At 39.1% G+C, this 16,163-nt stretch overlaps 1 protein-coding gene across 7 annotated transcripts in view; it reads right to left on the bottom strand.

The window, feature by feature from the left end:
- SMAD2 (SMAD family member 2) overlaps positions 1–16,163 on the bottom strand; it is an 83,925-nt gene that overhangs the window by 48,572 nt on the left and 19,190 nt on the right. For all 7 annotated transcript variants that reach the window (XM_036078170.2, XM_078060367.1, XM_036078169.2 and 4 more), the window contains one exon: positions 11,619–11,907. In XM_036078170.2, coding sequence (XP_035934063.1) covers positions 11,619–11,854 — 236 coding nt within the window. In that variant the 5' untranslated portion in view covers positions 11,855–11,907. The remainder of the gene's footprint in view (positions 1–11,618; positions 11,908–16,163) is intronic.

Here is a 16,163-nt window from a genome sequence, read left to right as displayed (position 1 = left end):
GTCATCATGCAGCCAGCAAGTGGCCAGAAGAGGTTGCATTCTTAATTACCAACGCTATTCTGCCTCTTATATAGTTATTAAAAACAAACAATAAAAACACAGCAAGACAAAACTAAAACAGTAACTTTAGTATAGTATCCCAGATAAGTAAAACCTTCATAGAATGTGCTTAATTATAAAAATTAGAGATTTTGCGATGAGTTAATTTTCCCAGGAAAAAAAAAAGAATTTTTTTTTTTTTTAAGATTTTATTTATTTGTCAGAAAGAGAGAGAGAGAGAGAGAATAAGCAGGCGGAGCGGCAGGCAGAGGGAGAAGCAGGCTCCCTGCTGAGCAAGGAGCCCGACACGGGACTCGATCCCAGGACTTTGGGATCATGACCTGAGCTGAAGGCAGACGCTTAACCGACTGAGCCACCCAGGCGTCCGGGGGAAAAAAAATTCTTTAGACAAGTAAATTGGCACAGCCACTCCCAAATCAAAATAGGAGGAGACAATAGAATCCCTATGGTCAAAGTCCTAGAAGGATAAAATTGGTAACTCTTATTCTTCTTTGGTTTGATATAGCTCTTAGAAGCAGAAGGACCAAGTAAGGATTGAAAAAATATTTCACCTTTACCTCTAAATGTTATATTGAAAACACTACTTTGAGACCTTGCTAGATGTTCCAACTGCCTTTGAAAAACATCTCCCACACAAATAAAATAGTCCCTATCACTGAAGTCCCTACAATTGATTTTAAGTATCAATTCTAGGGGGGCCTGGGTGACTCAGTCAGTTAAGGGTCAGACTCTTGATTTTGGCTCAGGTCATGATCTCAGGGTTGTGAGATCGAGCCCTGCATCTGGGTCTTCGATCAGTAGGGAGTCGGCTTGAGATTCTCCCTCTCCTTCTGCCCCTCCCCCACCCCCTCACACTCACTCCTGCTCTCAAATATATAAATCTTTAAAAAAATTTTTTTTAATTAAGTATCAATTCTAAAAATAGTTGCTCAAAGACTTTTGAGTCTTTTCAAGTCCATCCAAAAACAAACTTTTCACTTACGAAAAAAAAAGCTAATAATAAAATGGGCTCAGAATATTTATTTTAATAATGTAGCTAATAGATTTTCAAAATTTTTATATATTTTTTTAACAATTAAAAATGTATCCTAAATGACAAAAAAAAATCCTAATGGAAAATATAAGTACGTATCATTCCAATCTTTTAAATTAAATAGATAAAACAAGAATTAAAATACAGAATAGAATTCTGTATGACTTTCTAAGTCATACATTTTTGTGGTGCTTGTATTTGGTTGTAAAGAAAGGTTTTTTAATCTGACATTTTTAAAAATTAGCATCCTATAAAATAAAAATCAACTCACATTTGTAAACACTTTGAAGTTGACAATATGTTTTTACATGAAGAAGTTATAATGTATAGGTAATATACATAGACAAATGTATTACTTATAACTGTTAATGCAAATTATATGAGCCATCACATAAAAACAATGAGGAAAAAATTCTCTCAAGTTCTTAAAATATTTTTCATTATAAATTTTGTTCAGTATTGAACTCTGAACTTTCACACTGTCCTTAACACAAATACAGCCTCCCTTCACCTGCTCTCCTGCACTGGCCTAGCAAACTTGGAAGTAAACCAAGTCAGGGAGAAATTATATCTTCTTACAAACATATAAAATCATACAAAGAAGCAAAGTTCATAAAAGAAAAAAGTACGGGAGGTAATCAAAAATCTTACATAGTTCTAATGTAACATTATGCATGATCAGTTTCCTAAGGGCCTGAAGACCACCATTCCGCAGTGCTTCCCATAATGACTCAACAGCAGAGCTACAGCTGGATTCTGAAAGACTAGTATAACTGTTTAAAGGGGGAAAAAAGATGGTAAAAGAAGAAAACTCCAATTATAATAAAATCGCCTCTTGGGAAATAAAGCCTCATTGGAAAATCTGACAGGTATCATGGTCAATTACATTGTGTTCAGAAAAGAAGTTTCATGTGTTGTGAAAATGGTAATGTACCATCCCTTCACTCTCATATATTCTATCCATCGCCAGCCCCACTAACCTTGGACTCCCAAGTTTTCAAAAACAAGAACATAGACGGCTTCTTCGACAAGCAGACTCAGTGAACTCCGCCCACTCTCACGGCCTTTCACGCTCCAAAAAGCTCTTGTCCACCTGCTCTCCTTCCAGCAGTCACATTTTGGAATGATCCTAAGGCTGCTCGAGTCCTACTCAGATGTATGGAGTAACAGTAGATCTCTTCAGAAACTAACATGTTACCCTGCTCAAAATGAAAACTTTATCCTCCCAATCTTGCTAACCCCACCTCCTCCGGGATTCTGCAGCTCTTATTTTTAAGAGGGGGTTTTAGAGGAAAAAGGAGCAGCCTTATGGGGCCGACCAGATTGAGAGCTGATGTGACAGCAATGTGGTGCTGACGTCCTGTGAGGCTCAGAAGGCCAGTGCTGCCTCTTACCTGCAGTCAGCTCCTGGTGCAGGTACTTCCCTGGCTGGTCTGCCTGAGCCACTGCAACACTCCAGGTTGGGCCTCTTGATCATTTTGAGACAACTTCAACTACCTTAAAGTCTGGACCTTGGGAAAACTTGTGCATCTCTGATCCATCAAACTGAACATGCTGGCTCTTCTCACTGTGCCTGCTCTTCATTCTACTGATGCAGGGGCAGCTCTATCTGGCCTCTCACTTGTTAGCCATTTTCAGGTGGAAGGCAGGTACCAGTCTTTTTATTTCCCAAACCTCAGCAAGTCAAATGGGTACGTTCTCCTGAAGCCCCTCAATGTGGACGAAGGAAAGGGGAAATGCCACAGCATATACTGCGTTCTGCAAAGAAATTCTCATATGGGATCCCTCTTACAAGCTCCTGCATTTCTTCTATATAGCCTAGAAGTAAGTGATGGGTTAACCATAGCCATAACTGTCTCTGGAATCCCGTCTGCAAGTCCTGCATCTGAATGGTCTACTGCACCTCAGTTTTGAATATAGGTTACTTGCAATCTACTGATCTCAGATTTGGGGGTCTCTGAATAAATACCAGAGGAGTTCCCATTTGAACATTCTGTTACAATTCTACTTCCAGGGGCGCCTGGGTGGCTTAGATGGTTAAGCATCTGCCTTCGGCTCAGGTCATGATCCCAGGGTCCTGGGACTGAGTCCTGCATCAGGCTCCCTGCTCGGAAGGGGGCCTGCTTCTTCCTCTCCCTCTGCTGCTCCCCCTGCTTGTGCTCTCTCGCTCTGTCAAATAAATAAGTAAAATCTTAAAAAAAAAAAACAAACAATTCTACTTCCAGGTAAGATAAAAGGTCATAGCAGGCTAATGTCACTGTTGCAACAACTAGAGGAAAAGAGTAACAACAACAACAAAAATTGTGCAAAAAGACAAGAAGAGCTGCTAACATAACCAGACCAGAATGAATCGAAGTTGTAAGAAGAAGAGGGCACCTGGGTGGCTCAGTCGGCTAAGCGTCTGCCTTGGACTCAGGTCATGATCCCAGGGTCCCAGGATCGAGCCCCACATCTGCCCCTCCCCCTGCTCGTGTTCTCTCTCAAATGAATAAATAAAATCACACACACACACACACACACACACACGAAGGAGAAGGAAAATATTCTAGGTGAACTGAGGACTGCCTGTCATTCCCTTCCCAGAGCTCATATGCAGATTCTAGGAATAGGATGAAGGTCAGGCTTGGTCTGGGAAGAGAAACTCTACTGAAGAAAATAACAAAACTTTGAACAATCACAGGATTCTCCTCCCTCAAAGATGTTTGCCAGGGGCACCTGGGTGGCTCAGTCGTTAAGCGTCTGCCTTCAGCTCAGGTCACGATCCCAGGGTCCTGGGATCAAGTCCCGTGTCGGGCTCCCTGCTCTGTGGGAGGCCTGCTTCTCCCTCTCCCACTCCCCCTGCTTGTGTTCCCTCTCTAGCTGTTTCTCTGTCAAAAAATAAATAAAATCTTTAAAAAAAAAAAAAATGTTTGCCAGATTGTAAAGATGTAATCCATAGGAGGCTCAAGAGCCAAACTCAAACCATGGAAAGAAGGACAAAAGTGAATCTCCCATGGTGTTTGTGGCAGGTGACAGAGGCCTGCCAGGCTTTCAATCACAATCCCAGGGAAGCCCTATTCAAGGAAAAGATACGAGCCAGTGGTAGACTGAATCACAATAAATGGCAACCGAGCCCCAATCCTGCTCAATCCCCACTTAGATTAAGGGGATCAGCCCCTCTATCTACCTGACATAGGAAAGGTCAAATACTTTTTGGGGAAAGCATCACTTGCAGCACCTGTCATTCCCTCATACACAATAATATGGCATACCATCAAAACTACATGGCACATGAAGAGGCAGGGAAATATGATAATCAAAAGAATGAACAGACCATGATGGAAGCGGGTCAACAGACGATCCAGATATTAGAGCTGGCATACGGACTTTAAAATAACTATCATAAATATACTAAAGAAAATTCAGGAAAACAGAGATGACGAATTTCAAATGAGAGTTGGAACCTACAGTATCAAAGGAACATACCAAAACAGAAAAATACAGTATTTTAAATTAAGAACTCATTGAATGTGTTTAACAGCAGACTAAACACGGCATAAAACAGGATCAGTAAATGCAAAGTTAGGTCAACAGAAAATATCCAAATTGAAAAAGGAAGGAAAAATAAAAGAGTGAAATGAACAGAACATAAGAAACATGTGGTATCCAGTCATTTTAGCCCAAGTACCACAGAGGATTTAAAACCAGATTGCAGGATATCCTAAACTGGTGTTTTACTATTACTTTCCATCTCCATGGTCCATGTGTGGTGCTTTCTATTTCAGGTCCCTTAGCTGGTGGTACATTTACTTGTGAATCACTAGTGGGGACCACAGAGGCCTGGAAACACTCTACCGCAAGACAGGAAAGAGAAGGAGTAAACAGTACGGTTAAATGTTGTCCCCAATAATTACGATCTTCCCAGAATGTGGTTAGTAACACAGAAACGGTCTGGGCAAGCTGGAATGGCTCCAGATACAACTGGAAACAGACCAAGGATGCTGGCAAAACAAAAAAATGGTTGTAATTTCTTAAATGCCTATTATTTTAGCTAGGTTGATGAATGTATTCTTTAAAGCCAAGACAGTACATTAACAGGGCAAGAAAAGTGGAGAGGATATTTAGTGCATCAGGTGTTAAACATTACATTTACAGAGATTAATTAATCTGGGTACAATTCAGTAATTTTATGAAGAGACAAAATTCCTACAGCAGGGTGTTTTCCCTGATAAGGTAAATAAAAATGTCCTATGTAAGAATATATCCTCTACACAAAAGAGCTCTCAATACCAGCATCCTGCAGCAAGAGCATCCTCAAAACACCTAACTGTAAATGTAGGTACGAGATAAAGGTTAAAGCACCTTTCAAACTTGTTTCACAGGGCCCTACACCTTCCTCAGAAGGGCTTGCACAGCTTACACACAGAACACACAGAAAATGACAAACTGGAGGCTGATAGAGGATAGCTGTGACCCGCAATTTCAAAGTTCTCATTTGCAGCTATAAAAAGTTTCACTGTTCTGATTTTATGAATAAATGTTATACATTTGAATAAACTAAATTCTACATAATGCAATATCACCTGGCAGAAACTTCTTCTAAGCATAGACAATACAATTTAATGTCTACAATTTAAGTCCTCTTAGAGAAACTGGAAGGAGAATGAAGACATGGAGTATCTGTGAATAGCTCAAATAAATCACATTCATGATTATAGAGCTTCACAATTCACAAACCAAATTTATATTATTTCAAAGGACCCAAAAGTAGTACTGAGGAAATACTCAGGCAGTACCTACCACCCCTTTTTCACAGATGAATAGTAAAAAAGTAGTCACGTGCCTCAGGATCCACATTCACCCAGGACTGAAGTGGACTCAAAAACAGGTTACCAAACCTCAAATTTAGAGTTCTCTCACATTCTCTCTCTCTCTCTCACACACACACACACAGAGATACTAATAAGTTGTATGTACCTATCTATGAATGAGGGAGAGAGGATAATTCTTACTCTCTTCTGAAAAATTAAAAGAACTAGTTTAAGAAGAATTGAAGAATACCACTGTTTGGGTTTTTTTAAAAGACTTCTCTTTAATTCTTCCTGGGTTATACAGAAAAGTAAAAGAGTAGGAATATGAAGTTAGAAATAAAAGTTGACAATCCACATTTACTTTAAGTACTCTGATGTTTAAAACTTTAGAAGATGGAAAACAAAACCAAAAATCAGTAACAGCATTAAAAAGAAACATATTATCCTGAAAGGATACATAAAAAGTAGGTAATACAAGGATTTCTGAATAAAGTGGGCAAGGAGATGGGGGACACTAGGGTAGGGGAGACATTTCCCACTGTATCACAGGTGGGTGAATTCTGAATCATGTATACATACTACTTTTTGTTTTTAAGGAACATACTTTTTGAAGGAAAATACAGATATAAATGTATATATTTCTAAAAGAATGTTAACAAAATGGAAATTTAATTGCCCTTTAACAGAAAAATGACTTCAAAGGGTAAAAAAAAGTAAAGACAAGAACAGTTTAAGTACTGGAAAAAAAAAAAAAAAAAAGAATAGTTTAAGTATCGCCCAAAAATCCTAAACATTTAATTGTGCTGGCTATGAAAGTAAAAAACTTTTTTTTTTTTTTTAAAGATTTTATTTATTTATTTATTTATTTGAGACAGAGAGAATGAGAGAGAGAGAGCACATGAGAGGGGGGAGGGTCAGAGGGAGAAGCAGGCTCCCTGCCGAGCAGGGAGCCCGATGCGGGACTCGATCCAGGGACTCCAGGATCATGACCTGAGCCGAAGGCAGTCGCTTAACCAACTGAGCCACCCAGGCGCCCGAAAGTAAAAAACTTTTAATATATATATATATATTAAATATTAATATATTAATATATATATATACACACACACACACACACACATATTAAGAAAAAACTATAGGACATTCCCTTTTTTTAGATTATCCATAAATAACCACTATTAACAACTTGGCGTATTCTCTCTAAAGATTCATGGTTAAGTGTTAACATTTTCAGAAGTATGTTTTATCAAGTTAAGAAAATTTCTATTTCTAATTTGTTAACATGAATAAATATGGAATTCTATAAAAATCTCTTTCTAGAGGGCGCATGGCTGGCTCAGTCGGTCAAGCATCGGACTCTTGGTTTCGTCTGTCTCAGGTCAAGGTCTCAGGGTCCTGAGATGCAGCCCGGCAATGTGCTCCACGCTCAGCACAAAGTCTGCTGGAGATTCCTTCTCCCTCTCTCCCTCTGTGCCTTCCCCACCCTGCCCATGTGCAAGCTCGCTCTCTCTCTCAAATAAATACAATCTTAAAAAAAAAAAACCTTTCTAGATCCATCAAGATAATCAGAGTTGTTCTTAAATAGGACTATAGAGTATCTCATATTAATAGATTTCCTGTAGTTGAATCATACTTGCATTCCTGCAATAAACCTTTCCTAGTCATGATTTTGTCACTTTGTTTTTAGTAACTCTAGTTTCTGATATTTATTTATAATTTTTCCATCTATTTTTATAAGTAACACTAATATAAACTTTTACTATTCATGTTCAATTCTGGTATAAAATGAGCTGGTAAGTTTCCTTTATTATTAGAGTTAAGAAAACTAAGGGTCAGGATCAGGATTTTTCTAATTCTTTGCTATTACAAACAAAACTGAAATGAACACCAGCAATCTTTGACCATATTCCTGACAGTTCCCTTAGGATGAGACATCAAAAATGTGATTTCATGGTCAAAGCACCACCCGAGCCCTTATAATTTATGTTTATGAAAATGAATTCTTCATTCCTACACATTTACATATAATGGGTATTATAAAATTGCCATGTTATACCTCATAGGCCCTTACTTTTAACTTTAGAGTCTCCAACCCTACAGCAGTTTGGATTTTGCTTTATTGTAGATAATACACACTAAAAGCTTTTTCTTCTTCTGGTTGATTCATTACCCAAATATCAATGCCGTTCTCATTTCATGACTGAGTTGTCTTCCATTCCTTGGTCTCAAAAATGTTTGAGATATAAAAGCCTCATGAAGCTTTATTTGTACTATTCAGCTCATTGCAGCTTGACAGGTGAAGTTCTACCAATGAATCACTTTGTGTCACCACATTCAACAACGGGGAAGACGTAGTGACATGTGTGTGCTAACGAGTTTCTATCCCTTCAGAGACAAAACTATGAAGGCTGAGTAATTATATGAGGGGTGGGAGGGACATGGAGCCAGGACTGTTTCTGCCCTAAATTTAGTCTCACTTTATGATTCAAAGAAAGGGGGTCGAGGGTGAAGAAACAGTTAACAGTCAATACAACAGATATTTTAACAGAAAACATTTGCCATTTTTAAAAATTAAGTAATTTATGTTTCATGTTCTTCATCGGATGAACTTATTTGTATTTTTGGGTTTGTAAAACCTTAAGATTTTTTATTAACAACTTTCTTGCAATTTTAAGTACATAAATTTTTACAGTAAATCCATTCTGTATTATATGTTAAATAATTTTGCCTAAACTACAGTTTGGATTTACCCATAATGGACCTTTCCTGCCCCCACTCCCCAACCACTATTTAGTAGTTAAGAAATAACTAATAATCTAACACATATTAACTGTTCTCCTACTAAAAACAAAGCCAACTCTATAAAATATATGGGACCAAACCATAGTGTAAGAAGCTTAAACTTCTTGACAGACAACAAGCGGTATTAACAAATCTACATCTCTTACCAAAAAATCCTCCAAAACACAAAAAAACACCCACCAAATCAGACAAGCCAAGTTTCCAAGCTTCAAAGAACTTCTGACTGTAAAAAACATAATAATGGTCAACCACCACTTGACTTTCACTGTTCAGGTAAAAGAGTAAAAAAAAAAAAAGAAATTGTCTTTAATGATCGAAAAGCCCTAGAATACGGAAAAGTCTTTAAAAATAGGCTATAAGAAGAACGGAGAATAGGAAAAGAATGCTGACCCAGGTGACCTGCACATATCTGAATCATCGGGCGCTGCCTACTGTATCACTGTCTCCTTAAAGGAGGGGATGGTGCAGCTCTCCTCTCAGCACCGCTCAGGCCAGAACCGCTGCAATGCAATGGCAGCCTGAGGCGGGCTGCGCAGAGCCGAGGCTCCCCGGCTGCCGGCACACACAGCTTCTCTGGAGGAGGAAGAGAACCTACCAACCGGTCTCCCCGTGTCCACTCTCGACGGTCTCACAAACCATTCTCCTCCCTGCAGCCACATGCCGAGCTGAGACTCTTCGGTGACTCCACCTTCACCCACGCTCAGGTTGAGGTGCACCTTGTGGTTCCTTACCATCTACACAGCCTCAGCCGCGGCACATCCCGCCTCCGCTTTACAGGCGCCCAGGACACCAGCCAGCTTAGCACCCTTCAGCAGTGCCCCCTTAGCGTCACTCTCAACACCGCAGGGCCACTCTGGGAGAACCCAGCCTCTCCTGACTAAATCCCTCCTTTACACCCATCAAGATTCAGCTCTGGCATCAATCCTTTTCCAGAAGGAAACTCTCCACAAGCTGCAGGGTGGGCAAAATTCTCCTCCTCTGGACTAACTCCCTGAGCACACATCTTTCTTAACACCTATACTACTTACGAAATGATCTTCTTTATTTTGTAAAGTTTATCTCCCTTACTAGAAAGCAACTCAAGAGCAAAGACCATATTTTAACTCTAGCGAGGAAGAGCATATCACACATGTAGTGGGTGTTTTTAATAAATGTTTACCGAACTGAAATTCCAGGCACTATACAATGAAAAATTAGCAAATGTAGCTTGACTTATTCTTAGCCAATTCATTACCAAGTCCTGTCAATTCTACTCCATCAAATCTGTCCACTTCATGTGTTAGCACAGCCACCGTGCCAGTCTACCCTCCAGCATCTCTCATTTAGACTACTTTACTAGCCTCCTGATCTCCCTCCTTCCAGACCCACTGTCCAGTCTACTACCTACAAACACATACACACACACACAGCCCCCACTTCTTATATAAAAAAAAAAAACTGTTTAAAAATCCTTTTTTGCTTTCTATTATATTTAGACTAAAATTCAAACTCCCACTGTGCCTTACAATGCCGTATTATCTGACTCCTTCCAAGTTTTATACTCATTTTGTATTCCTCCATCTCTACTGGGCTCCTTTTAAAATCCTCCAATACAATAAGCTATTTCTCACCTGACTGTCTTTACACTAGCTCCTTCCTCTCCTAGAAGACTCTCCCTTCAGCTAGCTGCTACTTCTCAAAGCTGTTTAAGTGTCACAATCCAATCCAAGGCAGCTTTTTTATCCCTCAGTCATGGTCTTCTTTGTACTCATTACCATCTCAAATTATATCAATTTGCCCACTTGCTTAGTAGATCTACCAGTGTAGATCTATGCCTTAGAAGAGGAGGAACTGTGTGTGTTTTGGTCAGACTGTACCCCCAAGGGCCTAGAAATAGCGCCCTGCATTCAGCAAGCCCTCATAAGCATTTGTAAAACAAAAGCATAAACAAAAAAAGTGACTCTTATTTAAGATATACATGAAACAAGTAAAATAAAAGAAATGGATAATTAACCTACCAAATAAAGCAGTGTTATTTGTCCTACTGTCAGTATCTGCGAGTAGATAGGCTGGTGTTACTGGGATCTAGTATCAACAAGCATCCAGACTGTATTTTCCAAAGCTCACCGGGAATCTGTCAGTCAAGCAGCATGGTTCCATGTGCTGTATGCTAGCCCACATGTCTGACACCACCAGAAGTCATTTTAGAAAATGCTATACGCTGCCACTCCCCAAAACCCTGTAATGTCTACCAATAGTAGTGAAACACTTAAAAACCACTTGCTACTTTGTTAAAGAAACGGCATTTCTGACAGTGGTACTTATCTACAAGTAATTAAATTTACACTAATAAAACTTCAACCTCTTAAGTAACAGGCCCTTCTAAGACAAGAGGTAGGTAGGTCTTTGCGCCAGGTTCTAACTCTCTGGACATCTAAGAAGCTGCCCCCTAGACTGTTCTTTCTAAGAAGTAAAGCTGCAACTCAAAACAAAAATTATATAAATAAAATTCACCACAGTGTTAGCTGCCTCTGTTAACTCTTATATTGACTGGACTTTTGACCAAGGTGGGAGAAAACTCAGTCACCACTGCACTATGAGAGGAAAAGCCTTGACTCTTTATTCAAATGTTGTTCAATCACAGAAATGAGGATAAGCTGCAATGAAGCATTTAGGCAATGAGGGTAAATGAACGCAGTGAAGATAAAACAATACAACTAAGTATTTTATTTTGCTTGATTAAACTTCATTGTTCAAGAAAATGACTTGTAAAACAAACAAGTCTTAACTAGTCAAACAAAACTGAAACGCCAGGTTAAAAAGAGTGGTCATATGTTTTAATAATCACTATTTACAGGTGACTTGACAGTAAAAATTTCAGTAACTTTCCTTTGGCTTCCTTTAAGCAATTGTCAACAGTATGAGCACAGAAGTTCTGCTCTATCGACACTTACCTTGGTATGGTGACACACTTAGTATTACAATTTTGAGTGGTGATGGCTTTCTCAAGCTCATCTAATCGTCCTGTTTTCTTTAGCTTCTTCACCAAACTTTTAACTGCTTTCTCACACCACTTTTCTTCTTGTCCGTTCTGCTCTCCTCCGCCTGCTCCTCCAGACCCACCAGCTGATTTCTTCCATCCCAGCAGCCTTTTCACAACCGGTGGAGTGAATGGCAAGATGGACGACATGCTCTTACCAAGGGCCGCAACCCGCACTGAGAGAAGACGTTCCTCTACCTAACCTAGAAAAGATACGGAAGGGATCGTTTAGAGGCTAACTTTAAAATCCAGTCATAACTTCAACATTGTCTCTAAAGCAAATTTGAAAATGAGACAAATTCAGATCATCAGAGCAGACTTTCAGAAGTCATCTTTTTCTCCCACGACAATGTCTTTATGACTTTAAAGCAATTGTGGAAATAAACTCTAAAAAACAAAACCATGTAATAAGTGGACAAATACAATAATTTTGCAAGTAAAATCTTTACCAACACTGGGCAAACTTATCACTACAAATACTACTTCATTTTTAACTTTTAATAGTGTCAATAATTAAAATATTTTCACCGAATAATGAAAACCAATTCACCAAACATTAAAACTTTCACCAGAAAGTTTTTCTCACTTTTTAGGACACTTAACAAAAATATTTTTAAAATGTATTAAGTCTACTCTCCCTGAAGTTTCAAATTTTCATAACTAAGCATCATAAAGTAAAATCTAAAGTTGTAAGAAGGGAAAAGGCATCATGTGTGAAGTAAACAACAAAAAGTAAAAAGTAAAAACAAAAATTAAAAAAAATAAAGGTAAATACAGTTTGTGAAGAAATGGTTTGGTTCACTTTTATGATCCCTTGAGAAGACTTTAAGTTAGGCCTCTTTTCAAAAATATTTTTTCATTTTTATCTAAGTAACAAACAATACGTGTCCTAACTAAATTCAAATATATTTCCTCTTCTCATACTGAAGTACAATTCCTTAAAATCTTTTAACTTTGATTCTTGCTATTTATACTTCAAGTAAGAGGCTCATGATGGTATCCCTTGAAACATCAAGTTTAGGTATTATCTACTGTTTTTGGAAAATGAGGATTTACACGACAACCGCTCACTTTCCTCCAACCTGAATAATTATCTCCCAAAGGTAGTTTTGTGTCTGATGAGACTGGTAGTAAACTACTATATAATCTTCCCTTTTTGTACAACTCTTTCTTTTCCCCAGTTAATGATCTCAGTTTTTCATGTGCTTTTAGTTTTCTATGCGCCTACCATAAATTCTCCCCACACTCTTCACAAGCCCCGTAATTAAATTTTAATGTGGATGACTTTAATCTCAAAATAAGAGACAAGATCATTTACCACTTGAGGATGGAACTGGAGAGCTGAGACTTGAGAAGAATGAAGATTTAGAAATGTAGCTCTAAGAAATACCTACAGGGGCACCTGGGTGGCTCAGTCGGTTAAGCGTCTGCCTCCGGCTCAGGTCATGATCCCAGGGTCCAGGGATGGAGCCCTGTGCTGGGCTCCCTGCTCAGCGGGGAGTCTGTTTCTCCCTCTCCTTCTGCCCCTCCCCCTCTGCTCCTGCTTTGTCTCTCGCTTTCTCTCTTTCAAATAAATAAATAAAATCTTAAAAAAAAAAAATCAGCTAGAATGAAGCAGGTATTTCCAGGCTACAAAGTAAAAGGTGTAGAGGAGCCCCATTTCTAATCAGGATGTAGAAATGACAACAGACCATCATTTCACCCTAACAATCAAAACAAGCCAGATAAGGCTACAAAATCATGTTTTTTCTGAACCCATCAGAGTTCAGGATGCAAAGTAACCTAAGTGGAACTAAATTCCAGAAAGTGCTGAGCTGTGAAAGAGGCCCACAAATGGTTTCTTACCTGGTGGAGCGGCTAAGGAGGAAGAATCCCACCCTAGAGGAGGGTAAGGAGAAACCAACCTACTCTTTAATAAATTTCAATAGCAACATGTATGCTGACAAGACATACTAAAATTCCGAGGATTTCACAGAGCAAACCTGTACCACCCAACCACTCATTCCCACTACATGCTTGTCAAAGTATGCCTAAGGTAGGGAGAGAGGCCTAGAAAGCTGAGAGATGCCCTAAGAAAACTTACGGTCTCCCTCAAATGCAGGTAATCTGTCCTCTAACAAGGAGGGCAAAGAATGGGCAGGACAAGTGAGAGAAATCAACCCAAGAGATCTCAGACATTCAGCTGCCAAGGGCTGAGGTGGGACAGCAGAGCTAAGAGAAAAACTTCCATCCAGATACTCTGGACACTGAACTACCAAGGCTGGATTAGGGAAGGGCTACTGCAAGACACCCCTGGAAGGTGTTATTAGCAGAGAGATATCTCACTCTGCACAGAAGCCTGGGGTAAGACTAGAGCAAGAGGAAATCCAGAATGACCAAGGGACTGACAACTGGGCTGTAAAGCAGAGAAATCACCCCAGGTCAAGAAAGCTGAAGGCTCAGATACACAGCACAAAGAGGTAGCCGGAATTACACTCAGACAACAAATCTTCGGGAGGCAACGCCTCAATCCTGCTCTCAAAACACTTGAACTAAATCAGTCTAAAGTTGCAACAAAACCCTGAACTAGCCCAACAACACAGCTTACTGATTTAACCCCACCACCTATTAAACTAACACAAGAAATGACGGGCAGTTTTCTGGAAGTAAATACTATTTACTTCAATCTGTATGGTTTTTATATAAATATTCACCATTCAATCAAAAATTACAAGATACAGGGAATAGCAAGCCCCAGGCAAAAGATGAAATTATGAATATAATCAGATTAGAGAAGGCCCAGATATCGGAATTATTAAACTGACTAAAATGACTGAGACAAAAACATTAAAGGACCTGATGGAAGACACAGACAACACACATAAAGAAATGGGAGAATTTCATTATAGACACTGAAGCTGGAAAAAACCAATCACAGGGAAATGTTAGAAATGAAAAATACAGTTTCAGAAATTAAAAGATTTCTTTAGATGGATTTAATAACAGTCAGTAATGAACAGTGAGCTTGGAAAACAGGTCAAATTAAAGTACCCAAATTGAAACACAAAGAGGAAAAAAAAGCATGAAAAAAAACCCCAAAACCCCTGAATATCCAAGAGCAAACGTCTACTGGGTTTAATTGGAGTTTAACTGGAGTCCCAGAAGGAGAGGAAAGAGAGACTAGGGCAGAAAAAAATACATGAAGGGATACTGGCCAAGAACTTATGAGAAATGATGACAGATATCAACCCACAGATACAAAGGAAACACAGTCATAGTCAATGGGCTGAATGTTGGAGACAGAAGTAAAGATAAAGGCTGAGTGTCGGCTAGGATTGACAGTTAAGAATTTATGGAAGATCCAGACAGAAGAAAACTGCACTCATTCACAAGCTCTTCTCCAAGGGCTTCAACTGGATCTCTTCAAAGACTGGCATGGAGCAAGAGATGGGGGAGACAGCTCTTCCCCCTTACTGGTATCTCCTATGAAACAAAAGCCTTCAACTAGGAGGGGAGAATCAGGAAAGCCTTCCACACCCAGAGCCCAAGGGAAAGAATGGAGCAAAAGCTATGGTACTGTTGGGGGAGGAGGAGAGGGGGCAGAACCTACTTGCCCACCTACCACACACAAGTCTTTCACCATGTAACAATACCCACAGTCTCCTCTGCTAGAGGAAGGCAGGAGACACTGCTACCACCAGTCCCAAACATACACTGATGCTAAGGAATGAGTAGAAGAAAAAGCAACCTGACCCCGGCACAGGAGCAAGAAACTGGCTTGGACCCAAGATCCTGCACTAACACAAAGCAAAGGTCTGCTACTCCTAGATGGAAAAATCCGTAACAAATATTAGCAAGTCACATTCAGTAACATATACAGAAAAAGTAATATCACCCAGTGGGGTTTATCCCAGGGAGCAAAACTGACTTGCCATTTAAATTAAAAAAAAAAAAAATCAAGCACCTCATTTATAGTGTAAAGGAGTAAATCCTTATGATTCTCTTAACCGATGCAGAAAAAAAGAAAGCATTTGACAATATTAATTTAATATCCATCTATGATTAAAAAGTCTCAGCAAACTGGAAATAGAAAAGCAGAAAAGAGGAAGAAGTTCTTTAATCTGAAAAAAGACATCTACGAAAAACCTAGAGCTAGCAACATATGTAATGGGTGAAACATTAAATTCCCCTTTCCTTATTACTGGAAATAGGACAAGGATGTCCACTGTTGCCATTTCTATTTAATAATGCACTGGATGTTCTAGCCAGCACAGTAAGGCAACAAAGAGGAAAAAAAAAAAATGAAGGCATAAAGACTGGAAAGAAAGAGGTATATTCTCTGGTGATATGACAGTCTCCACAGAAAACTGCATGGAATCTGCACGGTAGTAAGGTTGTTGTAATAAACCTATACATTTACTAAAAAAAAAAAGAAACAGAAGTATAATTCTCAAAAAAGGACTTGGGATTCTCAAAAGAC

This window comes from Halichoerus grypus, chromosome 13 (assembly GCF_964656455.1).
Source record: "Halichoerus grypus chromosome 13, mHalGry1.hap1.1, whole genome shotgun sequence".
Taxonomy (NCBI): domain Eukaryota; kingdom Metazoa; phylum Chordata; class Mammalia; order Carnivora; family Phocidae; genus Halichoerus; species Halichoerus grypus.
This window is presented reverse-complemented; position numbering and strand designations above follow the sequence as displayed.